Genomic DNA, 27,557 nt, shown 5'->3' with positions numbered 1-27,557 from the left:
GCTTCGGGACAAGTCTCAATGTCCTTGAGTGGCCTGGCCAGAGCCCGGACTTGAATCCGATTTAACATCTCTGGAGAAACCTGAAAATAGCTGAGCAGTGACACTCCGCATCCAACCTGACAGAGCTTGAGAGGATCTGCAGAGAAGAATGGGAGAAACTCCCCAAATACAGGTGTGCCAAGCTTGTAGCGTCATACCCAAGAAGACTCAAGGCTGTAACCGCTGCCAAAGGTGCTTCAGTAAAGTACTGAGTAAAGGGTCTGAATACTTATGTAAATCTCATACTTCAAATATGCAAACATTTCTAAAAAACTATTTTTGCTTTGTCATTATGGGGTAGTGTGTGTAGATTGATAAAGGGAAAAAACTGTTTAATACATTTTAGAATGAGGCTGTTACGTAACAAAATGTGGAAAAGGTCAGGGGGTCTGAATACTTTCCGAATGCACTGTATATACACACACATATACAGTAGCTCTGGTGAAATATGTTTTGAATGGTTTAGGTTAGAGACACACAGTTTTTAGTAAAGTAATGGTACGAGTCAAATCTATGCTCAGTTTTTCCCCATGGCATAGTGTCTACACTTGACTTCTGCTATCGGAGTACGACGATTGCATTGAAAAGACTGTTCGAGACGCGCAAAAGTCGCTTTGTGGTCTGTGTTCAGATCTGGCTGACCACTTCAGGTGGTGGTCATGGAAGATTCCTGGATGCAATAAGGCTACCGAAAGCGCATCCAGTGGGCGACGTAGTCGGCACTCCTCCCACAAGTCTCCAGAAAACTTGTGTTTTGGGACCTAGAGTCACCTTTTCATTATAATGTTGGAGAAAATATGTTCCTAACTTGTGAGGAACGTGTTTGGTGGCCTCATAAAATGCTAGCTAGTATTTAGAAACGAGTTATGCTAACCCGTTTGCAATGCCTTAAGCATTGCTTGCTAGCTACAGAGGTAGCCACTCAAGGACATTGAGACTTGTCCCGAAGCCACTCCTGTGTTGTCTTGACGGTGTGCTACGGGTCATTGTCCTGCTGGAAGGTGAACATTCGCCCCAGACAGAGCACTCTGGAGCAAGATTTCAATCAAGGATCTCTCTGTACTTTGCTCCATTAATCTTTCCCTGACTCGTCTCCCAGGCGCTTAAGCTGGCTTGTTAGCTACAGTAGAGCTACTGTCATCAGACATGGGGTTATCATGTTTTGCCTGTTCCACTACTTGTAGAATGTATACTGGAATTTGAATGTAGCACGGGAAAAGGTAATCTGGATACACAGTAGACATTTATACTGAACAAAAATATAAAACACAACAACTTCAATGATTTTACGGAGTTAGTTCATATAAGGAAATCAGTCAATTGAAATTAATTCAGTTGGACCTAATCTATGGATTTTACATGGCTGAGCAGGACGCAGCCATGGGTGGGCCTGGGATGGCATAGACTCACCCACTTGGGAGCCAGGCCCAGCCACTCAGAATTAGTTTTTCCCCCACAAAGGGTTTTATTACAGACAGAAATACTCCAGTTTCATCAGCTGTCCGGGTGGCTGGTCTCAAATGATAGCGGAGATGAAGAAGCCGGATGTGGAGGTCCTTGGCTGGCGTGGTTACACATGGTCTGCGGTTGTGAGGTCGGTTGGACGTACTGCCAAATTCTCCAAAACGATGTTAGAGGTGACTATGGTAGAGAAATGAACATTAAATGATCTGGCAACAGCTCTGGTAGTCATTCCTGCAGTCACCAGGCCAATTGCAAGCTCCCTCAACTTGAGACATCTGTGGCATCGTGTTGTAACACAAAACTGCACATTTTAGAGTAGATTTTTTATTGTCCCCAGCACAAGGTGCAGCTGTGTAATGTTCATGCTGTTTAAATCAGCTTCTTGATATGCCACAGCTGTCAGGTGGATCGATTATATTGGCAAAGGAGAAAAGCTCACTAACAGGGATGTAAACAAATTTGTGCACATAATTTGAGATAAGCTTTGAGCGTATGGAACATTTCTGGGATCTTTTATTTCAGCCCATGAAACCAACATTTTACATGTTGCATTTATATTTTTGTTCAGTGTAAATGCAGGTGTATATAGAAGCATCACGCTTAGACACAGCCAAATGGGACCTCAGACAAACCAGGTTTCCATCTGCCACGGTATCTGTTAAAGATGTCTACGCTGAGTATGGCGTGTCTCCTCTAATGCCCAGGAAGCTAAGATTCAAACTCCCATTACAGTTCTGCGACAGTTATGTCAAAATACAGACTTCCTCTAAGTGACAATCAACTGAAAAAAAATGCCTTAATTTTTCATATTAGATCATTTTTCCTACTGACAAAGAAACCACAAATAATTAGGTACATTTATTATCTGATTTTATTGAGAATATGCCATTTCAAGCATTAAATTATTCTGTGTAGTTTCTGGAATGGAAAAGTCTACGACTGTATTGGTCAATATTTGTATGAAGACGAGGATCATTTTATAAATAACAAGAAAGGAAATATATAATAATCAGAAAAACAGTTCCAGTGATTTATGAAAACAATGATGGTGCTAAATGTGGCACAATGGGCTGAATAGTAGACAGCACAGATCATCTCTCTCCCATTATGACAAAACTAAGGGAAAAACACTTTGGTCAAAGGTCAAATAGGGACGAGCAAGTCCTAATGGCGCCGTCTTGATTGTAAATCTGCAGTAATCACTTAGATGGTGGCACAGCCTTCCAGGTTTACCCACCTTTATATATTAATTGTTAATTTCCCGAATCCTCTTTTCACCATTTCCTTGCTTATGACCCTCGCAATTGAATCACAAATTGAGGGTGACCATTGCATTGTGGGGGAAAAGATTAAGTGATACAGCAAAAAAAAAGACAAAAAAAAAGTAATCTGGACAGATTTACGCTCCAATACGCTGACATTCTTTTCCCTCAAACATGAAACAAAACCATTTTCCATATAAACATACTCATTATCTTTACATATACACATTACATGGTGGTGTAAGAACCAGAGAAATGTACAAGTATTTACACATTTTACAAAGTCACAATTTCCCTTGGGGTGCTCTTGATAGCTCAATATCCCCAATAACACCAGAGGTTACATAACCACATATCATACCAGTAACTGATGTGAGAAAAGACCAACAAAAAGGAAGTAGAAAATTATTTCACCAAATGGAAATCATAAAACAGTAGCACTAGTTACTGGCTAAATGACAATATTCATATGCATCAATGTTTCATGTTTTAGGTAAGAAAAGGCTTGTTTCATGATTTACAGAATGCAATCAAATAGGCATGATCTTTACAGTTTTCAAGTGTTCATGTGTTGAACCCAAGTTCTGGAATTTCACCCGTAAGTTTTTTACCAGACTACCCTCAGTATTTTTGCCTGAAGTCAGTGGAGACCCTTTGGCACAGTCGAGGGTTTTCAAGATTTTGAGTTGGCCCTTTCCTTTAGAGCCTTCCTCCTCTACCCTCTCCTTCCCTCCAGTCTCCACAGGCCTTGCGCCAGGAACCCTCTCCACTATAATGACCTTGTTCTCGTTGGGCAGGGTGGTCTGACCAGCCACGCAACAGCTCCTCGTGGGCACCTGGAGGTTTTGCAGTTCATGTAGAGGCAGTGTTCCCAGCATGTGATCCAAAGAGTTCCACCTGCACAGCGGGGGCTGGGGCTTAGCCTTCCCCACAGAGCCCACACCCCGGTGGGCCATGGATGACGTAGTCTCAAGGGAGTCTGTTAGAGCACTGTTCATTTCTGTGGAGCCGTTGCAGCTGGATGAATAGCCAGCAAGGCTCCATGAGGTGCTGCACCCCTCAGTGCAACTCTCCATCCTCTCTGGGACGGAGTAGCTACGGCTGACAGGTGAGGCATGGGAGGAACCCGGGTCCAGCCTGGGGTCAGTGTATTTAGAGCGCAGCTCTTGGACATGTGGCCAGTGGAAAATCTCTGTCTGCACTGGGCTCGGAGGACCGTTGGGGCAAGGGGACGTGACCCGTGAGCTGGCCCCAGAACTGAGGCTTGGGGCTGGGCTTGGGGTCCTCAGCTCATGCACAACCACTTGCTCATAGGAGTTGAGTGACAGCATCAGGTTAGCTCTACCTGCATACACAGAAAGACAGGGCAGAGCAGTTTTATAATTTCAGTTTTACAGATTAGAGCATCACATCAAACCATAACTGATCAGCAAAAAAAAAAACACAAAAAAACAAAGCTTACCCCAGTCTCTCTTTTGGACCTTCTCCTCGTAGACAGCTGGCAGGTTCTTGGGGGCAAGGTGTTTCTCAACTTCCCTGTTCCTCTGCCTCACCACAGGCCTACTGTTCTTGATGCGCTGGCTGTACTGGCGGGCCAGCTGGAACACCTTGTTCTTCATCTTCTCCATGTCCTGCAGGATCAGGTCCTCATCTACCTCTGAACACAGACTGATTATCCTGGGGATGGGAGCGCTACTGACCGCGCCTATCTCCCAGGATTTGGGAATATTATTCTGGCAGGACTCGTGCCCTGAGAAGGGGTCTGGGGTGATTATGACAGGCAATGGGACTGGAGATTTCTTTGAGACACTGCCCATGTCTGACTCCTCCAGGATCCTCATGGGCTCGATGTACTCAGCTTCAGGGCTATCTCTGCTGGTTCCCCCCTTCCGGGATAGATGTGATCTGGGATGGAAAATTTCCTCTGTACTATTGGAACCCTTGGGTTCCTCAAGGGTCCCATTGACATCTATCTCTTGCCACACTTGGACCATGTCCGAGGAGGGTCTGAAGAACTCTTCCTCATCTCCAACAGGAGCATCATTGACACTCTGGGACCTGGGCTTTGGGTCTGCAGCTCTCTGTGGCTCCAGCACAGGGGTATTATTAGTCCTCTGCTCCTTTTCTATGCCAGGAAGGTCGAAAGCTGACCAAAAGGTGGGCCGGATGTTCGGGGAGCTCCTCCGGTGCCCTGGAACCGCCTGGTCCTGGGGTTTGCCGTTAAGCTGCCGGCTCAGGTGTCTGACCAGGCCTGCAGGGATATAGGACAGGCTCTCCCTGCGTGTGATACTGAAGCTGGCGTCCTGGTGCTCAGCATGTTCGTAGTACCTCCTGATCTTGTGGATGAGTATCCGGTCTTGCTTGGAGAGAGTGAACTGGCACTCCACCTCCATGAGGTGGTCTGGTCTAGGGTCAGGCATTGAGGTGTTGGCCTCCAGGAGCAGTGGGGGTTCTGGGGTGGAGTTGACCAGGGTCTGGGCCTTCTCCTGGAGCATGGTGCTCAGACAGGGGTTGCTGCTGCTCCTGCTGCCCGGCTGAGGTGAGGGGCAGCCCAGGGAACACAGCTCCTCTGAGACCACCAGGCTGCCTCTCCGGGACAGGCTGCTGACAAAATGCTCAGCAATTACACTGGCCTGGTCCAACACAGAGACAGTTAGAATTCTGCTGGGCTCAGTCCGCACCGCCCCATCCTCCAACTCTGAACACTCTCCATTGGTCACTGATGAGGAGTTAATCTCATCCTGTTGGTGGGCAGAGCAGCCACTCTCCTTCTCTTCTCCTTCTTTGTACCTTTCCTCTTTCCTCTTCTCAAGCTCCGGTGTCTGAGATGTCTCAAGCTGTCTGGGAAGCAGGGTGGGCAAGGCATCAGGCTCTGTGTATAGGGGTGGGTTCTCGTCACTCTTTTCCATCACCACTACATTAGGAGCACTGATTTGAGGAAGCACCTCCTTCACATACACCTGGATAAGGAGGACAGAGTCTACATTAACATCAGGATGGTTAAGGCAATATGTATATGATAAGCCATCGGGTGCTGATGTTAAAATCCCAAGTCATTATCTGACATTTGACAAATGAACAGGGTTAAATGATCAGGTTAATCTGTTACAGCAGCCACGACTTCTGATAGTAGCACATATCGTCTAATATTCTGTAAAAGGACAGTAATGGATAGTGGGACATTTTGATTCCATTTTTAGCTTTACAACTAATTCCTCAGATACAATTGCCACGGGCCATGCCATACACCCCTGCTGAACTCAGCATTAAAATGTAGCAATTTCAAAAATGTTAAACTCCAATTTCACTCATGTGCAGTTATAACAGACTAATTTCCAACCGCCGTCTGGCTGTGATGGTGTCTGGCTGTGATGGTGTGTGTGTGTGTGTGTGTGTGTGTGTGTGTGTGTGTGTGTGTGTGTGTGTGTGTGTGTGTGTGTGTGTGTGTGTGTGTGTGTGTGTGTGTGTGTGTGTGTGTGTGTGTGTGTGTGTGTGTGTGTGTGTGTGTGTGTGTGTGTGTGTGTGTGTGTGTGTGTGTGTGTGTGTAGTGGAATGCAGCAGGGAGCTGCGAGAAGGAGATAAGGGAGGGATGAAAATAACTTGTCACACTCGGCTTGGAACCAGCCGTCCCACAGAGCACCCAGGAGACGCAGGTTCTATCAAAAATATTCCCCAATATCAAAATGTTGCATTTCTCACCGTGAGAGATGACAGGCGGCAACAGCATGAAGGAGGGGACGTTCTCATTTACAGGACATAAATACACAACCCCCTAGAGCTGGGATGATAAACCGAAAATGACCGACACTGCCTTCTTACCGAAGCATTTTATTTAGGGTCCTAATAGTCAGTGATTGTGCGACACAATGTACCTGCAATTTGTAAAACCAAACTTTGCTCAACAGTAAAAGCATATGCATTATATTGATTCCTGCTATGACAGTATCTGCCTGTCCCCGTTTCATTAGCTGTCAGCTGATGTGTGAGCAAACCACCCCATCTCCCCACTGTGCGCACAGAGGGAGAGATCGTCTAAGCACAAGCATCTGACTGTTGCTCAAAATGTAATTGTGCTACATTACTGTTGTTCTAGTTATAGAGAGGAGGAGGAGTCACAGCTTTCTGTGAGTATACAATTTAATTCAATGAGTTCATGGCACCACTTTACAATCGGAGTAGGCTAGTCTATGTAGTATGGTTTTGATGTGCCTGTGGAGCGAAGCGCGCCAGTTGCTTGAATAGGCCTACATCAAGTAGCCTTGACCTAGCACTGGAACGGTTTAGTAGGGCAATGGCCTACATTTACTGATAGGTTAATCGATTAGCCTACATAGCTAGATATGATCTTATTGCTAGATAGCCAAGTGTTTTGAGTATCCACTTCCCCAAGTGGTGAAAAATATGCCAGAAGGCCTATGGACGAAGATGGTCGGCACATTAATCTCTAAAGAGCCAAACAGTATTCAGATCAATCTTTATCCTATTTTGACAGGTTGCACATACAAAATATCATGCATTCCCTGGATCTGTTAGATCGAATGGCTCAACAGTGCACTACATTCAGTGGGTCCTGCAGCACCCTCAGCACCCCTACTTCCCGCAGCTATGGCCGCTGGTTGTAGGCTATTAAGATGCCAAGAGGACTTATCTGAACGGAACAGTGCTCATCTTTTGGGCCAACTACCAGTCTTCCTTGCTGGATATTTTCAAAATTCCCATCCCCCTCAAAATATTAAATCATTTTCTGAAAGCATTGCCTGAGATATATAGAAGAACCAAAAACATGAATCTGTTCAGAAGAATCTCTTGAAGCTTAGTCTCTAGTGACTGATTTGGTTCTTGGTGCAGAGACCACCTCAACTTTGACCCAGCCAGTCCAAACTCTCCATACCTGGTCAGTGAAGGCCTCCACTGTAGCCATTTCACTGATCTCCTGGGCTGATGTATCCATCCTCACCCTCATTGGTCTCTTCTCATCTACAACCTCACAGTGTTCTTCATCCTGGAACAGCAGAACACAATATAAAGGGGACTGCAGCACATTTAGGTTGAACACCGTGCCTTACACAAGGGTACCATGGCCAAAAACCATACATTGGATTATCACATTGCTATATACTCTGGTTCCAGACAGTCACAATACTGATTAGCATTGGGTTGTAAAGCACCTGTGTGACAGTACATACATTATATAGACAGCTGACATTCATATTAGAGATATTCAAAGTTCAGGCCATTTTAATACCATTAGAGCAATTAACCTTTAAAAACCTCCTCTGTGGTTTCGGAAAAAATCAAAAGAGAAACCTTTTAACTAATGTGATTGCCAAAGACCAAAGCACCCATTATCCTGACTCCCCGATTTGACAGGCAAATTCACCTTTGAAGTCATACATCAGCTCTGTGGATCCATTGATTCAATGCAAATGCAACCGCCAACTACGCACAAGGCTAATTGCTTACCTCTAAATTAGTCATTTCTACAATGTTGATTTTGGGTCTAACTCCCCGCAACATAAGAGAAAAACATGGTAGTATGCGTGTTAATCCTTCACTTACACCCCCCCCCCTTCAAATTCAGAACATACGAAGCCTTTTAATGACTGGAACACAGAAAATCTATATTTATAAAGTACATAATACCATCACCTTTCCCCAACATTAAATGTGATCAGATCTTCATGCTACGGATTGTTGTTACCATTCTTGGAAGGTTAAGTCCATGCTGTTATTATTGTGTGAGTTTGAAAACCAGAAGCATTCCATGAGTATGGCAAATGGTAGCTGGGTGTTAGTGAATTACATCAAGGTCGAGGTAAACAGAGAAAGATTGAGATTGTTGATTGGCAAGCCAATGAAATGGCAGAGGAAATACGAAACCCATTGGTGGCAGTGAGCCTCACCGTTGTGAACCGAGCGGAAAGCAAAGCACTGGCCCTATAGTGCCAGCAGGAGATGGCTGCCAGCATAGAGCTGGCAAAGTCGGCTACCTGGTCGTCCTCCATCAGAATATCATCCATGTTCATCTCCCCCTTCTCCTCCTCCTCCTGCTCAGTGCCCCCCTGGAGGGGCGGGGACCCTGGCCTAGGATCCTCACCATCACTGGGACATAGCTCCTCCTGGTCCTCCTGTACACTAGGCCTCTCAGCCTTGGGCTTGCCTAGACTGGAGCCCAGCATACTGACACTAGCAGAGGGTTGCAGGGAACGCCTGTCCCCCAGCAGAGCACCTTCACTGTCCGCATGCTGTAGCGTGAAGTCACAGAGTTGAGTTGTTACTGCGAGGCCAGCATAGACGTGTTGTGTTTTGAATGCAATGTTTTGAAAATGATGGCATCACTGTGACTGCTCTAGTATAGTGTGAGATATGAAGGCACAACGTGTCCAAGTCAGCATGCTGTCCATTCCACACTGTGAACACATTACATCACTGAAAACCCTGAGACAGAAACCTTCAACTACCACAGTTTAGCCCAATAGGGCTTAGAGTAGCAGTTCCTCTCTTTTGGCTAATTTCTCTCTGAATGGAAATTGTTTGACCCTGCTGAGTCAGGGTCAGACAACATTATCTCACTAGACACATTGAAAAGAGTCAACTGATCTCTCTTTCTGCACAGAGGAGAAAATAAACATGGCAGGGGAAATTGTACTTTCATCATTGGGAAGCTTACCTTCAGAATGGCTGCAAGGCAGGAGTAGATAATGAAGAGGAGACACATTTAAAAAGGAGAATGTCAACAATATTGCCAATACAACAAACTCCATTTATATAACATACTGTAATAATATCTGAGCAAGTTAATTGGATAAACTGAATGAGAAATGCCTCCTTTCAGAGACTCAGAAATGATGCAATTCACAAGGACAGTCCTCTCTGACCGAGGAGGATAAAGAACAAGAAAATAACTTCATTAGGTTTGTAGCTAAATTGATTTGAGAGGGCGTAAAGACTCCAAAGAGACAAGACAGAGGTACTTAGTTTAGTCCTTTCATTACTGGATAATTAAAATGCATGAGAGCAGCCCGAGCAACAGATCTAAAGCCAGGACTGAATTTGACTATTGAAAAGAGCTTGAGCATGTCAAAGCCTTTCAGTAATATGGCCCATAATTGACATCATTATGTGTGAGCTAGGGCAGAGGGGTGTGTGGGGGTGAGAGAGTGGAGTGGAGTGGCTGGCCTTTTGATCTGGCTGTCCAGGGTTCATCTAGGGCAGAGGGGTGTGTGGGGGTGAGAGAGTGGAGTGGAGTGGCTGGCCTTTTGATCTGGCTGTCCAGGGTTCATCTAGGGCAGAGGGGTGTGAGAGAGTGGAGTGGCTGGCCTTTTGATCTGGCTGTCCAGGGGTCATCTAGGGCAGAGGGGTGTGTGGGGGTGAGAGAGAGGAGTGGAGTGGCTGGCCTTTTGATCTGGCTGTCCAGGGGTCATCTAGGGCAGAGGGGTGTGTGGGGGTGAGAGAGTGGAGTGGAGTGGCTGGCCTTTTGATCTGGCTGTCCAGGGGTCATCTAGGGCAGAATGAAAGTATGGGGGGAACACAGAGACTTGGTACGAGCGACAGAGAACCTGAATCATAGCAGCAGTGTTCATTTAACATTCAAGTCTCATCATGATAATGAACGACAAAGACCTCTAACAGGCTGTTTAAGATAATTATTATGAATAACAATTGTTGCCTTTAATACCTTTGGTTGTCCTCACAATCTGTTTCGCTGGTTCTAAAGAAAAAAAAGATATGGTCGAAGCATAGTGAAGATATTTGTGGCAAATATACTGTATTCTCAGACAGATATCACACAAGCAATGAGCTTTTAAGACAAAACGTCTAACCAAGGAGTCTCTTAAAAATATATACATCTTTAAAATCTCAAAATCGTAAGTAACTAATCGAGACTGATGAGATGGCTTTAGTGTTGTTTTCATAAAACAAAAACATTGATTTAGTATGTGCAGGGGGAGGGGAACTATCTTACCTGATCTCCTGCGTCCGTGCCGTCCTTCTGCAGGGAAATCTTCAGCCTGGCAGGATACAGCGTTCTTCAGCCTCTCTGGGCTGTAACGGTACCTCCCTGATCCTGGGTCTGCACACAGCATCACTACTACTCACTCACTACCAAGCCAGTCAAAGCAATCATTCTCTACTCATCTACAGGGGACACAACAGTTAATAATCGTTCCAAAAGGTTTACAAAGAAGCTAATATATTTCCAGTAAATGAATTGATGTTCTTGCACTCAATGACTGCATTTTATGTTGCTTTGGTAACAGCTGCAGCCAGAGCTATAGTTAGTGCCTTTACCTTATATTAATAGCAACCATATTCATTTATCTGGAATACTCACTGAGAGAATCATTTTCCAGGATGGCCTCTTTTGCCTGTAAGACAGAAATCAAAAGAAAGCATTAGTAATAAGTTGATGTTAGTGGATGGCGCAAGACTGTAGGATACTTGAAGGAAGTGGATTTGAATCCCTGCTGTTAGGTTTACCTTCTGTGGGACGATGGTGTGGTGGTTCTCTAGAATCAGCCTCTTGATATGATGAGCCCAGAGGCGCTTCTCCTCTACAGTCTTGGCCTGAAACAGACACGTGTCAATCATAGTGAGCTCTTGGAGAACTACTACAAGAGGACAGGCGTATGATGTAGTGGTAGAGCCAAACTCACCTGCACAGTGTGAGGCTGCTTGGGATGCTTGAAGTGGATCACACTGAAGTGCAGGGGGTCCTTGGCACTGTCAAGCAGCATCAGAGTTGAGCACTGAAACGAAACACATACAGAAACATTGCACAAACGTTAAACCAACCTGACAAAGCAAGCCCATGCCATTCGGATTAGACTGGTCGACTGTGCCTGCTCCGTACCGAGATGTGGGTCTTGTAGACGTAGTGCTCTCCTCTCTTCTTGGTGATGAGGAGCATCTTGTCGAAGAGGAACAGCATCCTGGTATTCTTGGCACGTTGTACCTGGAAAGTTCCTTCCAGGACCAGCTCTCCAAATGTAGTGAGGTCAGGGCCCTTCCAGTTGATCAGGAGAGACTGGATCTCCTGCACACACACACAATCACCGCTCATATACGAGTGTATCTAGGTCTCCTAAACGCTGGTTGGGTACACTACACTGGCAAAACTGTACATGAAAGCATGCACAAGGGGTGCAAAGTCAGCGTAGAGAACAGTTTTTTGTTTGTAACATTAAAAAACACAGTTAGGCAAGGGAAACCATGGGCAGCGAACTAGCCATCCAATTAAAAGCAGGAATTAAAACAAAACCCAAACGCAGCAGCCAAGGTGACCCTGTAGAACCTGGTGGTTCTGTTATCCCGAGGGGCCTGGTGTTTAGGAGTTAAAACATCATTGATTTATTGGGTCCCTACAAGACCAATTTCTTTCTAAAGATTTAGTCTTTAGACTATGTTTTAAGGTTGGTGGTGGAAGTTAGAGGTTTATTGCTTTATTGGAACAACAAATACTTTGCAATGAACTCAAAATGTGAATGGCCTCTCTCCATACACAGAGTACATTAAACTCAGCCAGGGAGTTACTGTGGGACAGCAACCTGGAACAGTTTAGGAGGCTGGGTGACAAACATAATGCCTTATCAACAAGAACTCCAGCAACACAGTGAAACAGCATACACTTCATTATCTGATATAAAAACCTAGAGAAACATAGCCACCAGAAAATGACCTCAATTAGATGTCATTGCTGCACTACACAATGATGCAGGTACAGTATATCATAATAGTGGAAAGGGGTGGGTCAAATTCCCTTCACCCCACCCTGAGTAGCCATTACTGACCTGCAGCCTGACAGAGTGTTCGTGTTTCCTCTTCATGTCATTGATGTACCAGGCCACCCCGGTCATGGTGTCGATGGCCTCCTGCACCACCTCATAGCCCTCCTCATCAGGGTCAAAGTGCTTGGCGATGTCCTTTCAGCGAGAGAAAGAGAGAGCAAACAACCACAGCATGAAGAGTCAAGACCTCTGGAGTGGGGTTGATTGTGTTGTTGTAATATGCAATACAATGCTTTGCCATCATCTTGCTAGGTTAAAGGTTGAATGCAATTTCTTTTGCCCTCCTGTCAAAAGGACCCCACAATCAACCTGCAATCGCACAAGGACAATTCTACATAGTTCTCTTGGACCATCTCTACCCGTAGTAAAGGTAGTAGGTAGTGAGGACCAGTGTACCTGCAGAAGCAGGTGGTATTTGAGGATCCTCTGGACAGGTTTGAGCAGGTAGGAGCCCAGGGGGAGAGAACGCTTGAGAGAGGCCTGTCGATCGCTGAAGAACTCGGCCAGGGTCTTACTCCTCATGCAGTCTGTCAGTGCACCCACAGAGCTAGAAAAACAAAACAAGCCAATGGATCGTACAAATGACTATCATTTTCATTTAAACATGTCCATTTTCTGGAACCCAAAGGTTCCAGAAAACCATCCATTATTCCTTCTACTTACTTGGGATAGTTTGTGCAGTACTGCGTGTAGATCTCAAAATCATCACTCTATGAAATAACAAAATGGAGGAAGAACCCAAAATCAGATCAATAACACTAGCTTGTCCAGCTTCCTGATTATAGGTTCAAGTCAGTCTGTTTGTGAGTGGCCTCCACTTACCTTATCTACAAAGCATCTGGCCACAGCCACAGGGTCATTTTCACACATGTCCAGAGACTGCAGCAGCTCACTGTGGAGGAAGACCGACATACAGACATGCACAGCATCAACTATACAGACATCTGAGGTCTTGTCAGAGAGAGCAAGAAGAAGAATTCAGTGTAAACTACAGATAACGGCCAAAATATTGTAAACAATAAATGAAGGAAACAAAGTATATTGAAAGCAGCTGCTCCCCACAGGTGTAGTTTCTGAGTTAAACAATTAACAACCCATCATGGTAGTCCCTAGGATGATAATGCCTCCATCCACAGGGCACGAGTGGTCACTGAATGATTTGATGAGCCTGCAAACGAGGTAAACCATATGCCATGGCAGTCTCAGTCACCAGATCTCAACCCAATTGAACATTTATGGGAGATTCTGGAGCGGTGCCTGAGACCACGTTTTCCACCACCATCAACAAAACACCAAATGATGGAATTTCTCCTGGAAGAATGGTGTCGCATCCCTCCAATAGAGTTCCAGACACTTGTAGAATCTATGCCTATATGCATTTACATTTACATTTACATTTAAGTCATTTAGCAGACGCTCTTATCCAGAGCGACTTACAAATATACACTGAAGCTGCTCTGGCCAACGCCCTATTAAGACACATTATGTTGGTGTTTCCTCTATTTTGGCAGTTACCTGCACATTCAGGTACTATGTCAGGTAACATGTTTATGTTTTGCCTGTGGCGATTCCCAACCAAATAGAATATGCATGGCTGAATGGGTTTGTTCTGGTTAACCTCATTCTGTCCATAGACTCCAGAGAGTCAGGTTTCCCACACCAGAGTGGACACAAGGAGGGGTCACCACTGCAAAACATAAAGGAGTACAAAACAAACAACATCACCACAAAAAGGTGTTCTACGTGGTCACTGGCCACACACATGCCCAATCAAAGAAAATCTAACATCTAACAGCATTCAGCTGCATGGGCTGAACCAAATAATAAAGGAAAAACATACCAATGTGTCAATCTGCTCAGAGTACAATGAAATGTCTGCTTTTTTGTTTGAGGTTTATTTTTGCCTAAAGATCATGTTCATTAAAATGTTCCAAGATATTCTTTCATCAAGCCGCCATTATGTTTCTTCTAGTGGCAGGGGAAGATAGTCTGTTTCAGGGGCACAAACAGAGTAGTGTGGTGACCTGACCCGGAAACAGGTGCAGTGTGTCACTGTGGGTCAGAGCAGTACTGTGTTGGGAACAGTGTAGTGTAAATCACAACATGACCCAGAGACAGTCACTAGTTAGTCACACACATCTCTAAACTGCATGATGAGTCTAGGACCGTCTGAAAACCCTGTGTATGACAATGAAATGTCTGCATGAGACCGTCAGTCTCCAATACAATACAGATAACAGAATGCCATTCCATGTCTATGCAGAGGTTCGTACAGTTTCTGCTTGAATGAATCTGTCCTCAATCACCTTGGGAGAGTGCTTCAGTGTTGCACATGTTTTCAAACCAGTGCTGTAGAAGTACGCTTGCCTCTTGCGCATCAGTAATTTGCTCCCCCTGGGCACTTCCTGCTAATTGGCACGACTCAGTCACAGCGTTTAGCCGAGATGATGCGTAGTGTGCAGTGTCTCGATCAGACAACATCCTAATAATACATTCTAACAGACACACTTCATTTACTTTCTAAAGGACTGTAAACACATTGTATATTGATGCTGTAGGAGAGTCAGGGGGACGTATATATGAAAGTCCCCTTGCTGTAGATGAAACAACAAACACCAATCAAAACCTATATTTTAGAAGACTACGCTGGTAGACATTGCATTAGAAAAGGCATCGGATCCTTTTTTCCACCATTTGGTTTCTATGGCATTAGACTATGATTGGGGAGCATGTGGGGAGGAACCTGACAGAGCATAGGGATGTTTGTGGCTCTTCTCTTTTGGCATGAGGCTTAGTGAGCATATGCTGACACGATACATTTACATAGGATCATCTGAACAACAACATATGTTGTCTATCGGGTGCACAGAGTGGGTGGTGGTCCTGATAGCATCTGCAGCAGAGTGGACACATACAGCCATAATGTCATTTGTCTAATGCGTAACTGATCCCAATCTGCTGTGTTCTGGGCCAATCTGTGTGTTGTGTTAGTTAGCCATATTTGCCTCTATCGGTCTAAATCTGTTTTGAGGTCAAACTCTCCAACACAGCCATAAAACAGAGCTCTTGCCAGGAAGCCTTTGAATCCATCTCTGTCAAAACAGCATTCCACTGAAATGGCAATGTCTTCCCAATGTCTTCCCAATGTCTTCCCAATGTCTTCCCAATGTCTTCCCAATGTCTTCCCAATGTCTTCCCAATGTCTTCCCAATGTATGCTTCAAGTTGAGTGCAATGAGTGTTAAACGTGTACCAAGTTGTTTTTGTGTAGACGGTCTTTAAAAAGAAACGCATACATGCAGTTACAGTTAATTTGCCTTGTCTTTTTGGAAGAACACGGGGCGTTGACAGGTGTCTGAGGCTTACCTGTTAAACAAATAGATGTCCTCTATATTCCCAAACAAGGAAGAAACCTGGTCTGGTTGAATGGGAAGGTTGTCCATGTCTATGATGTGAGCCAGGTAATCCTAAATAAACAACAAGACTATGGTTATACTGCAGGTTCTATTTTCCCTATGAAAAACCAAATATCCTGTGTGTGTGTGTGTGTGTGTATTTTCAGTCTAAACTGCAATTTCAAATAATTTCCAGTAGAGGGAGCTTGTGTATAGAGAAAATTTAACATGCGCCTGTGCTGTTGGCTAGTGGTGGATTCTGCTTCAATGTTTCAGTTTACTGCACATCCTGTTTGCACTTTTTATGACCAGGCTAAAAAAGACCACATAGGATGATGCCCATCTGCTGTCCATTAAAACAACACTGTATGACTCAGGATCAATGGGTTCAAATCCAAGTGGTTCTGTTGTAATGTTTCAATGGTCCTTTTAAGGAGTTATTCCTTGTTACTGGAGGGTAGTTTGACCCTCTGGCAGTAGTTCTGTAAAAGTCCATCAGACCAGCACACAGTGTTCTCCTCCCATGGCCCCTCTCCCATCTGGTGGCAGGACTACTCGATTTGAATAGAACTGAAACAGAGGCACATTAGTCAGAGTAGATGCTAGGAATGGCTGATGCTTCCCCTCTCACCCAGTAACACACTGGTGTTCCTTATAGAAACGCACCAAATACAGACAACTACATAACGCAACTGTCTTGCAAGCAGACACGCACTCGCAGAAGAAAAATCAAACAGTGTTCGACTGTTCGTACACGCAAACACACGTGTGCACACACAGAACCCGAGCCCCGTCAGTGCAGTGTGAAGTAGTCATCCCTTCTCACCACACACTGAACTAAACCATTTCATAGTGGAAGCATTCCCGTCCAGTGACAGCAATGCAGACTGTCTTTCAGCAGGGCGTCTCACAGTCCCAGTCTTGAGCACCACTAACACCAGCCACACCGAGGCCCCCTACTGACCACACACAGCCTGCGAACATATGTACAGCCTGCTGTCAGAACAACGTTAGGTCTAGGCTTGTGAGTATGGTTGAGTGACCCATAAAAGGGTAGTGCACCCTAGGGGGAGGGGAAGAGCCATTTAGAGTGACATCTGGGAAGTCACAAGTGGCACATGTAATGAAATAGAGATGACCTAATGAAAATTGATGAGAGGAAGACTATGGAAGCTAACAGTACTCCAAACAGAGAGATTTTGACCCTCAGCATATCTGTTGAGGTGGAAGTGAAGGTGAGCTTCCACCTGTGTCACACAGCTGTTCTAAGAGCTGAGGTAAGGAGGTTTCTGCTTTCCCCAGATGTGGCACACAGTAGGTGGTGTGGAGAGGCATGTTCCTAGACAGTGTCTGCTCTCCGCCAGATAAACTAACAGCTTCCCGGGTGTAGTGTCGACATCATAAGCGACAGTAGCAGGACAAACAGATGCATCAAATATGTCACTGAAATGCCAAGCTTCACATCCTGGAAAAGGAGATTCTGGTACTGAAACGTGCACGACAAGATGCAACTGCAGAGCAAGTCATTGAAATGCTGAATTTAGATTTGGGATTGTTCAAAGAGTTTCCTCCACCACAACATTATGTGGGGGAAAAAACAGTTGCTACTCTGCTATGTTTCTTCAGTTGGCATTGTGATGGCTGTGTTTTTGTTGGCTGTTGCCTGTAATAGGCCGGAAAGCTCCGTATCCTAGTTTAGGTTGCAATGAAGCAGGCAGCTAGGCAGGGCTAGTTGGAAGTCCTGAGGCAGTGTGGGAGTGTTTGTCAGGAGCAGGACTGCGTGATTACTCTGGCTACTGCTGCAGCAGCAAGGGCTCAGTCAGAGCATATCACCCTCCAACACCTCCTAGTCCAGGCGCCAGCAGCAGTCAGCCACACAGAGACAAGGTGAAGAGGGCCAGTAACACACTACCTCTGACCTGTCTGCGTCATGTGTTGAAGACATTATAACCTGTACGCTACAGGGCTCTCAAGCCACCATCCCCATGGTCAGTACTAATCCAAAGAGGAGAATTACCCAAACATGAAGGGGCAATAGGTAAGGCCGATCTGCACAGTTGGCAGTTGTTTTCAGACTACAAAGCCAGCAGTCATGATAAAGAGGTCAGTTTACTTAAATGTGGAGAGGAAGAAATCTCTGTCCCATTTCCCACAACCAGGAGATGACGTTAGAAGCATCCGTTAATATCTATGACCAAGCTCATCAGGGGAGAGGTTCTGCCTTGAAAGAGGTGCTTTGTGTCTTAGCCCTGATTTTGCTTTCGAACTCAAGACCTGAGAAGATAACGAGATCCAAGTTTCAGAGCTGTATGCATTCACAGTAATGTAAACAGAGTGCATTACATACATCAGTTTAAAAACGTATCAGTCACATTGGAATCCTTAATCCGCTGGTTTTACAGGCTACATGGTATTTTCTATCCGATTATGAAAATGCAGTGGTGCAAAGCACTTAAGAATACTTTAAAGTACTTAAGTGTATCTGTACTTAACTTTTTATGTTTGACAACTTTTACTTCATTATATTCCTGAAGAAAATAATGTACTTCATACATTTTGAATGCTTAGCAGGACAGGAAAATGGTCCAATTCACACACTTAGCAAGAGATCACCCCTACTGCCGTCTGGTTTGCTTAATATAAGCGGTTCGAAAATGTACACTTTCTTTTGATCCTTAAATGTATTTTTGCCATTACATTGACTTTTGATAGTTAAGGATATTTAAAACCAAATACTTTAAAACTTTTACTCAAGTAGTATTTTACTGGGTGACTTTCACTTCAGTAATATTTTATAAAGGTATCTTTACTTATAGTATGACAATTGGGTACTTTTTCCACCTCTGAAAATGCCTGTTACAAAATACACAGGGAACCGTTTCACCAGGAAATCAAACTACATCCTGGTAAAACAATCAACCCTAGAATATTTTATAGGTAGCAGACACATGTGGCTACAAGGCAAGCAGTCACTTGGAAAATGGAGAACCTTATTTACTCTCCCATTCCTTAGTCTCTGGCTAACTCCAGTAAATCAGCTCCATATTAGGGAGGTACAGACATTAAGTCATTGCTACATACCATTCCAAGAGAAACACTCTGAAATACCTATTAACTTGCACTATATCATATAGTGAAAACACTATTGCATAGAGTCAGGTCAAGCCTCAGTCCTATTAACTAGAACTGAATGGATGGTCAAGGCGACTCACCTCCACGATGCTGCGAAGGTCCCTGACATACATGCGCTCCGTCTCAATGATCTCCATGACTACACGGTCCACGTAGCTGAGCTTGGGGTTGGGCGCCATGGCTTCAGTGGCAAAGGGTGAGGTTGGGGTCAGAGGTGCAAAAGCTCTCCTGTTGGAGGTGTTGGACTGGGACCTGGTTTGACTGTGGCTCCGCCACTGGTCTCTGGTCCCCCCCTGGCTGAGGCCCTGTAGCTGGGCCTGTGGCTGCTCCCTGGCTCCTTTTGCAGGGCTGAGCTCCAGGTCAATGTCCTCTCTACTGGGGGGAGGTGGTGTGGAGGAGGGGAGGGCCGTGGTACTGCCGTGGAGGCTGTGGCTGTCCCTGGAGGAGCCAGAGGACAGAGTGGACACCAGGCTCACTGGACGCTTAGCCTCTCCCTCCGAAGGGTCAGCACACAGCTGGCTGTAGCCGTCTGGTCGCTCATGACAATCACTGACGGAGACGGCAGAGTACAACCGAGGAGATTCTGATAGAGAAGAGAGAAAGGTGAGTTAATATGCAGGGTTTATGGGCAGAAAATAGATCAACAAGATTGTTAGCAGGACCTTACAATACATTTTAGATCCATTAAATCAAATACTGTACTCCGATGAGTGATTAATGATCCATGACATTATGAACCCAGTGTCCAGCCTGAGGAGGAGTGCTTTACTGTGAAGGGGATTTCTCAAATCCTTACTGACTTGCCCCAGTTACAGCACTCTACATTCTCTGGAAAACCCAGCCATTTCCTCCACCCTCCCTGACTGGTAGTGGCTTAGAAAAAAAAATGGAGGAAAAACCGATCGGGAGAAAATAGGGGAGTGGGAACCAGAGTCTTGTTTATGGAGCTACTTCTCAAATCAAGAAAAATGGAATTCATATTCAGTTTCACATCCTTCCGGTCCGGATTGGGAATGTTCCCCACAAACTTTCCCCAAATACATCAAGTCACAGTGGTTTATTTCAGAAAGTATTTGGAAGGTTAAAAGGTCTAAATGCATTTTGCACCATTTAAAACTATGATATTCTTGCCACTGAACCTGAAACCAATAAACGGAGCCATCTGGAGAACAAACCCCTTATTGGTCACAGCAGTGATTGGGCCAGGGATATTGCCAAGTGAGGACAGAGAGATGGCGTTAATACAGACTTACTTCATGGAGTCAACTGTGTTAAATTCTTTATGAAATCGATAAGGCAGTCATAAAATATGCTTCATTAGCAGACATCCCACATCTTATAACATGGATCTGTCACAAGGCACTGCGGGCAGCAGGCCATTTGACCGGAGATGTGATCTGTTACCAATGACCCAAATGACTTCAGAACTGAGGGAGGGCCTGTCTATATAGTAAGGATGGTATCACAAAAGTGATATACTTGAACATTTCACCTTTGAGGTATAATAAATGTAGGAAAAAAATGATTATTAGAAAGTATTGGAGATGAAAGAAGAGCTCTTTGAGGTCACAAGTCAAATTTGTGGAATCAACATATACAGGAAACAAAACAAGTCTCTCCCCCTCTACATAGGTTATATATAGACAGTGCGCTGGATGTTGCCAGTGAACTCTGGTGAATCACACCGTCACTGTAGAAGTGAGTGAAGAGCAAAACACAGGTTTCTACACAAGCCACATGCCTTCCTCAAGTTTCCATGAATCAGGGGTGAGCTCATCAGGCCTAGAATGCTGGTGCAGTCATTCTGTGCTCCACGCCAGCCTCTACAATCTACCACAGGGCTCGTCTACAACACCAGACTCAAGCATGCCAAGTCTCCGAGAAAGAAGGGGTGAGCATGCAAACAAGGGTTGACCACTTCATAGAAGCTGTTTAGAGTAGTTACAAAACCATGAAATAGTACTACTTACAGGGAGTAATAGTACAGTAGGCTGTTGAACTCAGACCACTAGGAGTTTCTGTTGTAGTATCTACTCAGACAGTAGCTCCTCCTTTCCCCATTTATTTTGGGCTGTGAAAATTACTACCTCGCCTGCTCTAAGAGCCAGCCGCCAAGGCCTCCCTCCCTATCACCTCTGTGCTGACGTCAATGCCCAGACTGTCATGACTGGAGGAATAATGACAGTCAAAACATCTCCAGGTCTAATAAACCCTAACGAGTCTCCAAGCCACTCAGTTCTACAAGTGGAGCGCAAATTATATGACCTGTCCTAGGCTAATTCAATCTTTACACAGTATGTTTCTTTACAGAATTAGTAAATAATGGTGACTCAACATTAGGCTCGTCAACATCATGTCAAGCCATGGCAGTAAGATGGGCCATAAAATAATAAAAATGATGTAAGAGACGTGGAAGGTCTAGGGCATTAGTACCGGGGCCAGGGATAAGAGAGAAAGCCAGCAACAGTAAACTGTACCACCTAGGGCTGTGGCAGTCATGAAATTGTCAACCGGTGATTGTCAAGTAGAATAACTGCTGGTCTGATTAATTAACAAACATATTTAGCATCTCCTGGCGTCCACACAGCCTACAAGCCACTGATGCAGGCCTTTGGAACATCTACATTTGAAAAAGTCTAATAAAGCCATATAATATAGCCTACACCTTCACAATAAATCCATTATTTATTTTAGACAGGTCTAAAGAAACATTATGAAGAAAATGTAGCCTACTTCAGAAGAACAGAATAGCTTTCACCGAGTTGTCCATATGTTAGGTCCTGACCTGGCTATGGGCTACACTAGTACATTAAGCAGATAAGATTTGCTTAGAATGGCATTTTATAGTGGCATTAATTTATAGTATGAAGAACACAATTGAAATAGCTGAATAAAATAGAAAGGATATTTTCTCCAAACAATTTCTGAGGAAGTGCGCACATGTGGCTATTCTGTGTTGAGTGGTTAAAAAAAGGTCCTCCTTTATGCTTAATTTAGAGCTATTTATGCAACTTCAGTTGTGATACAAATGTTGGGCTAAATGTTCAGATTTTTAATACATTCTAAGGCTGCATGACACAACTAATGATTTGAAAAAAGACGCATGAAAGGCATGAGCTCTGCTTTGTTTCTTGCATGGACTGCACACACTTGACAATGCTTCGAATTTCCCGATGGCCATACCCCTAGTGTGGCTGTAATGCCCTCAAAAAAACAACAGAAAAAACATACCTTTTGTGGCCAGTATCCGTTGTGCCCTTGGGCTGAATATAATAATTCCCTTCTTCCGGCTGCATATCCCGAAGAACCTCTCACATTTTGCTCAGATATCTCAATTCTTATTAGCCAATGCCCGTCACCTGATCGGGTTCTTCTCACAGGCAATCTCTACTCCGAAGTAGGCTACAAGTGAAGACAGAAGCAACTGCGCGCGTCCTTATTTAATTCCAAGGTGCATATTGAATATGTTAGAACTGTCCACAACAAGATGACTAGGCCTAACGAACAGCAAATAGCACTAGCCTATTTCAATCTACTATCCCCCATAGTACAAAAGTTGACTTATTCCATTGGTCAATTGACCCATGCGAGAAATAAATATTCTAAAACATACTCTGGGACAGTTGTGGGATGCGATAGATCCCAAATTAATACCACCACTCGCACCCATTTGAATTATTATTACTTTTTTTTAAGCAATGAGGCTGATGCAACAGATCAGAACATTTAGCTTAATTTTGATAAACTATTAGGCCATTTCTTCACATTATAAGTGCAGCAATGCGTACATGGCAGTAGGCTATAAGGGCAAATGTTCCAAAATGCAATCATTTAGCAGGAAAACACCATTCTCAAAAGTTACCACAAATGTGATTATGCATATAATGCTTTATTATAAAAAGGTGCATTTTTATGGTGAAAATGATCTTCCTAAAAGTGAAAATCATGCAGCACCTATGTTTGCCAGTTAATCTACTTTACAACCGGTGAAGAGCCTAATGTGCTTCATTTGAAGAAGTTATTTGGCCACTTTAGTTGTGATACAAACCTTATCAAAACACATTGGCCAGGCTACATGAGGTGTGGGACTATGATTTGTTAAAGTAATAAAACACTTTTTAAAGTATGAGCTGTCTGCCTTACTGCACACAACCTGGGCATCATTCACTAGTGATAATACATAATTCACAAGCGATAGGCTAATATTGTCACCCATCAGACTATTCTTGATTTAATCTAGTCTTTACATACACTAAATAATATATATGTGTGTGGAATTAGTTTTAATTTAGAATGAAGCATTATCATTGCACCAGGGGCAAAAATATACATGTCATCTATGCACTTAAACAGCAAATGGAGGACGCTTTTCCAGTGGTTTATTTTCATGCCAGCCAGGTAGGCTATACTCCTGTTGTAAAGCCAAACAATGTGCTTAAATATTAGGAAAGTTAAGAAATAAATAGTTAGCCTATCCTAAAGAAATCTGATGGGATCCTCTTTTTAATGGCCTCTATCACTCAGTTCTCTGACGCAGGCGTAGCCTATAGAAATGTTGTGCAAAATGAGCTCTCATGAAGTGTTTGATTTTTGATCGATATGCATTGATGTCAGAGTGATTAGAGAAACAATATAGTGCCGAGTACCAGACAGTTAGCAAGTTTGGTAGGCTACTAATGACCATCAGCAGAATCAGAGCTTAGAGAAGCTTAGTTACATTGACTAAACAGTCACGTGGAAATTGACTGAGGTCATGTCTCCGCAGGTGTGGCGGTAATAGGTTACTAACTGCCCTAGTACGACCAATCTTCTCTTTCCCTGCTCAGAGTACCCACTGAAGATATAAGGTAGTCGATATTTGCCTGATCCCACACTCCATTGGTTTGAGCTCCTCCGTACGATTCCATCAACCACACGCGGAGTGGCTTCATTGTAGCAGACAATGCTAAGGAATGCAAATTAAAAGCCCCGGTAAACATGTGGATCTGGAAATAAGGTTAGAGCTAAATTAGCAAGCCTACTATGACGCAGGGCAGTGTTTCCATTGGGCCTCTATGGATAAGGAAGTCAGATGCAGGATTACCAGAGGGGACAGTGATGACCTCCATCTCTAGTACATCACAGACATAAACAATGACTGACAAAATAGCAAAAAAGAAAGACTGCTAATGACTTGGCCATAGGCATTCATCTCACGTACCTATATTAAGTTGAAATCCTCACATAGTGTCAATACAGTATGTATAACGTATCAGATTCCCGCTCAGAACTTAAGGCAGTGTCTGGTCTATCCTGGTGCCTCAGAGTCTCTCCAGCATCTGCAAACATTTAATACTGATCCCAGAGGATCAACATATCTTCCCTGGCACAGGCCTGCCTGCACACCGCGCTGCCATGACCAATAAACTCCCACACTGGGTGATACAACTGGGATTCCACCCCCACACTGCCATACACCAACACCTGTCCCTTCACTAACAGAGAAACTAAATGAATATGCCAGTAAACACGGCCCTACAGATGTTCAGATGAGATACCTCACAATTTTGAACACACACACACACCGATTTGACTTCATCTGAATACAGGTGGTGACCAGATGTCATTCCCTCATAAAAAAAAGTGTTTACAATGAGAAACCTAATTTAGTTCCAGTAATACTTTAGCATATTATAGCAACAATTCTCTTGAGATACAGAGTCAGCTGGGGATCCTTGAACAGCCCATTTACAGGCCCTGGCTGAGCCAATAGCTGCAGGTAAATAACTGCTCTGGGACCTGTTAATACTCAGAAGGGGAGAAGTGTGTGGGAAGATGCCCTGAGTCCAGTTTAATGTGATGCATGTGGTCCTGACAGAACACAGAACTGTAGGTTACTGAGCTGAGGTATTCAAAACATAACATCTTCAGACAGATGTGTACATTCTTCTCTGAGAGTGTCAGAACGGACCACTCATTTCCTCACTCATGAGGGGGAACTGTTAAGTGTTCCTCCGCAGCTTTTGATGCAGGAGATATTTAAAAAAAAATTACAGTATGCACATCCATCACAGGACAACCAACACGCCATGACAAAGCAACAGCTGATTTTTCATCTTCACCATTGAGACTTCATATACACACACACACACACACACACACACACACACACACACACACACACACACACACACACACACACACACAGATACTTTCACATGGAGTATTCAAAGCTTTGTGTAAATATTTGGAGGCTGATTTGCAAGACGATTTACATGTGTTGACCTCCCTGCGGCCTGTTCTCAGTTGGATGGTCTGCAGGTTACAGCTTTTAAAGACGTCTATAGGCATAGCATACATACAGTAGGGCAAAAAAGTATTTAGTCAGCCACCAATTGTGCAAGTTCTCCCACTTAAAAAGATTAGGCCTATAATTTTCATCATAGGTACACCTTAACTATGACAGACAAAATGAGAAAACAAAATCCAGAAAATCACGTTGTAGGATTTTTAATTAATATATTTGCAAATTATGGTGGAAAATAAGTATTTGGTCAATAACAAAAGTTCCTCAATACTTTTGTTATATACACTCTGTTGTCAATGACAGAGGTCAAACGTTTTCTGTAAGTCTTCACAAGGTTCACACATTGTTGCTGGTATTTTGGCCCATTCCTCCATGCAGATCTCCTCTAGAGCAGTGATGTTTTGGGGCTGTTGCAGGGCAACATGGACTTTCAAGTCCCTCCAAATATGTTCTATGGGGTTGAGATCTGGAGACTAGCTAGGCCACTCCAGGACCTTGAAATGCTTCTTACGAAGCCACTCTTTCGTTGCCCGGGCGGTGTGTTTGGGATCATTTTAATGCTGAAAGACCCAGCCACGTTTCATCTTCAATGCCCTTGCTGATGGAAGGAGGTTTTCACTCAAAATCTCACGATACATGGCCTCATTCATTCTTTCCTTTACACGGATCAGTCGTCCTGGTCCCTTTGCAGAAAAACAGCCCCAAAGCATGATGTTTGCACCCCCATGCTTCACAGTAGGTATGGTGTTCTTTGGATGAAACTCAGCATTTTTTGTCCTCCAAACACGACGAGTTGAGTTTACCAAAAAGTTATATTTTGGTTTCATCTGACCATATGACATTCTCCCAATCTTCTTCTGGATCATCCAAATGCTCTCTAGCAAACTTCAGACAGGCCTGGACACGTACTGGCTTAAGCAGGGGGACACGTCTGGCACTGCCAGATTTGAGTCCCTGGCGACGTAGTGTGTTACTGATGGTAGGCTTTGTTACTTTGGTCCCAGCTCTCTGCAGGTCATTCACTAGGTCCCCCCGTGTGGTTCTGGGATTTTTGCTCACCGTTCTTGTGATCATTTTGACCCCACGGGCTGAGATCTTGCGTGGAGCCCCAGATCGAGGGAGATTATCAATGGTCTTGTATGTCTTCCATTTCCTAATAATTGCTCCCACAGTTGATTTCTTCAAACCAAGCTGCTTACCTATTGCAGATTCAGTCTTCCCAGCCTGGTGCAGGTCTAAAATTTTGTTTCTGGTGTCCTTTGACAGCTCTTTGGTCTTGGCCATAGTGGAGTTTGGAGTGTGACTGTTTTAGGTTGTGGACAGGTGTCTTTTATACTGATAACAAGTTCAAACAGGTGCCATTAATACAGGTAATGAGTGGAGGACAGAGAAGCCTCTTAAAGAAGAAGTTACAGGTCTGTGAGAGCCAGAAATCTTGCTTGTAGTTGACCAAATACTTATTTTCCACCATAATTTGCAAATATATTAATTAAAAATCCTACAATGTGATTTTCTGGATTTTGTTTTCTCATTTTGTCTGTCATAGTTAAGGTGTACCTATGATGAAAATTATAGGCCTCTCATCTTTTTAAGTGGGAGAACTTGCACAATTGGTGGCTGACTAAATACTTTTTTGACCCACTGTAGTAGACTACTTTATATCCACAATATTATTCAATCCAAGAGATGGCAGCACAGACTCCCAAACCCTCAGGCTTTAGCTCAGTCACAAAGGCTTGGTAAGGGTAATTTCCATCTAAAAAGAGGACCCATGAGAACCAAGATTACATTTACATTTAAGTCATTTAGCAGACGCTCTTATCCAGAGCGACTTACAAATTGGTGCATTCACCTTAAGATGTGAAGTTCATAGGAGCCTGTTAAATTGGGTGTCAAATGAAAGGTTAGTGTATTTTTTTAAATTAAGGAATATACACACTGAACAAAAATAGAAAACGCAACATGTAACAATTTCAATGATTTTACTGAGTTACACTTCATAAGGAAATCAGTCAATTGAAATAAATTCATTAGGACCAAATCTATGGATTTTTCATGACTGGGAATACAGACATGCATTTGTTGGTAACAGATACCTTTAAAAAAGGTATTGGCATGGATCAGAAAACCAGTCAGTATCTGGTGTGACCATTTGCCTCATGCAGAGTTATATATATTTGTTGTACTATTTG

At 43.9% G+C, this 27,557-nt stretch overlaps 1 protein-coding gene across 9 annotated transcripts in view; it reads right to left on the bottom strand.

Annotated features, from left to right (window-relative positions):
• Nucleotides 1-2,356: 2,356 nt before the first annotated feature.
• The window catches only part of LOC124046406 (pleckstrin homology domain-containing family G member 3-like), a 47,938-nt gene continuing 22,737 nt past the window's right edge, over nt 2,357-27,557 (bottom strand). For 6 of the 9 annotated variants that reach the window (XM_046366740.1, XM_046366742.1, XM_046366738.1 and 3 more), the window contains 17 exons: nt 19,160-19,662; nt 15,919-16,019; nt 13,376-13,445; nt 13,217-13,263; nt 12,950-13,100; nt 12,557-12,688; nt 11,620-11,802; nt 11,423-11,515; nt 11,247-11,333; nt 11,101-11,134; nt 10,732-10,854; nt 10,444-10,476; nt 9,436-9,446; nt 8,669-9,010; nt 7,657-7,767; nt 4,228-5,725; nt 2,357-4,110 (listed from right to left, as the gene is read on the bottom strand). In XM_046366740.1, coding sequence (XP_046222696.1) covers nt 3,296-4,110; nt 4,228-5,725; nt 7,657-7,767; nt 8,669-9,010; nt 9,436-9,446; nt 10,444-10,476; nt 10,732-10,854; nt 11,101-11,134; nt 11,247-11,333; nt 11,423-11,515; nt 11,620-11,802; nt 12,557-12,688; nt 12,950-13,100; nt 13,217-13,263; nt 13,376-13,445; nt 15,919-16,019; nt 19,160-19,662 — 4,334 coding nt within the window. In that variant the 3' untranslated portion in view covers nt 2,357-3,295. The remainder of the gene's footprint in view (nt 4,111-4,227; nt 5,726-7,656; nt 7,768-8,668; nt 9,011-9,435; nt 9,447-10,443; nt 10,477-10,731; nt 10,855-11,100; nt 11,135-11,246; nt 11,334-11,422; nt 11,516-11,619; nt 11,803-12,556; nt 12,689-12,949; nt 13,101-13,216; nt 13,264-13,375; nt 13,446-15,918; nt 16,020-19,159; nt 19,663-27,557) is intronic. The other 3 variants (XM_046366746.1, XM_046366744.1, XM_046366747.1) reach the window with 3 other exon arrangements.

The sequence above is a fragment of the Oncorhynchus gorbuscha genome, linkage group LG10 (assembly GCF_021184085.1).
Source record: "Oncorhynchus gorbuscha isolate QuinsamMale2020 ecotype Even-year linkage group LG10, OgorEven_v1.0, whole genome shotgun sequence".
NCBI lineage: Eukaryota > Metazoa > Chordata > Actinopteri > Salmoniformes > Salmonidae > Oncorhynchus > Oncorhynchus gorbuscha.
This window is presented reverse-complemented; position numbering and strand designations above follow the sequence as displayed.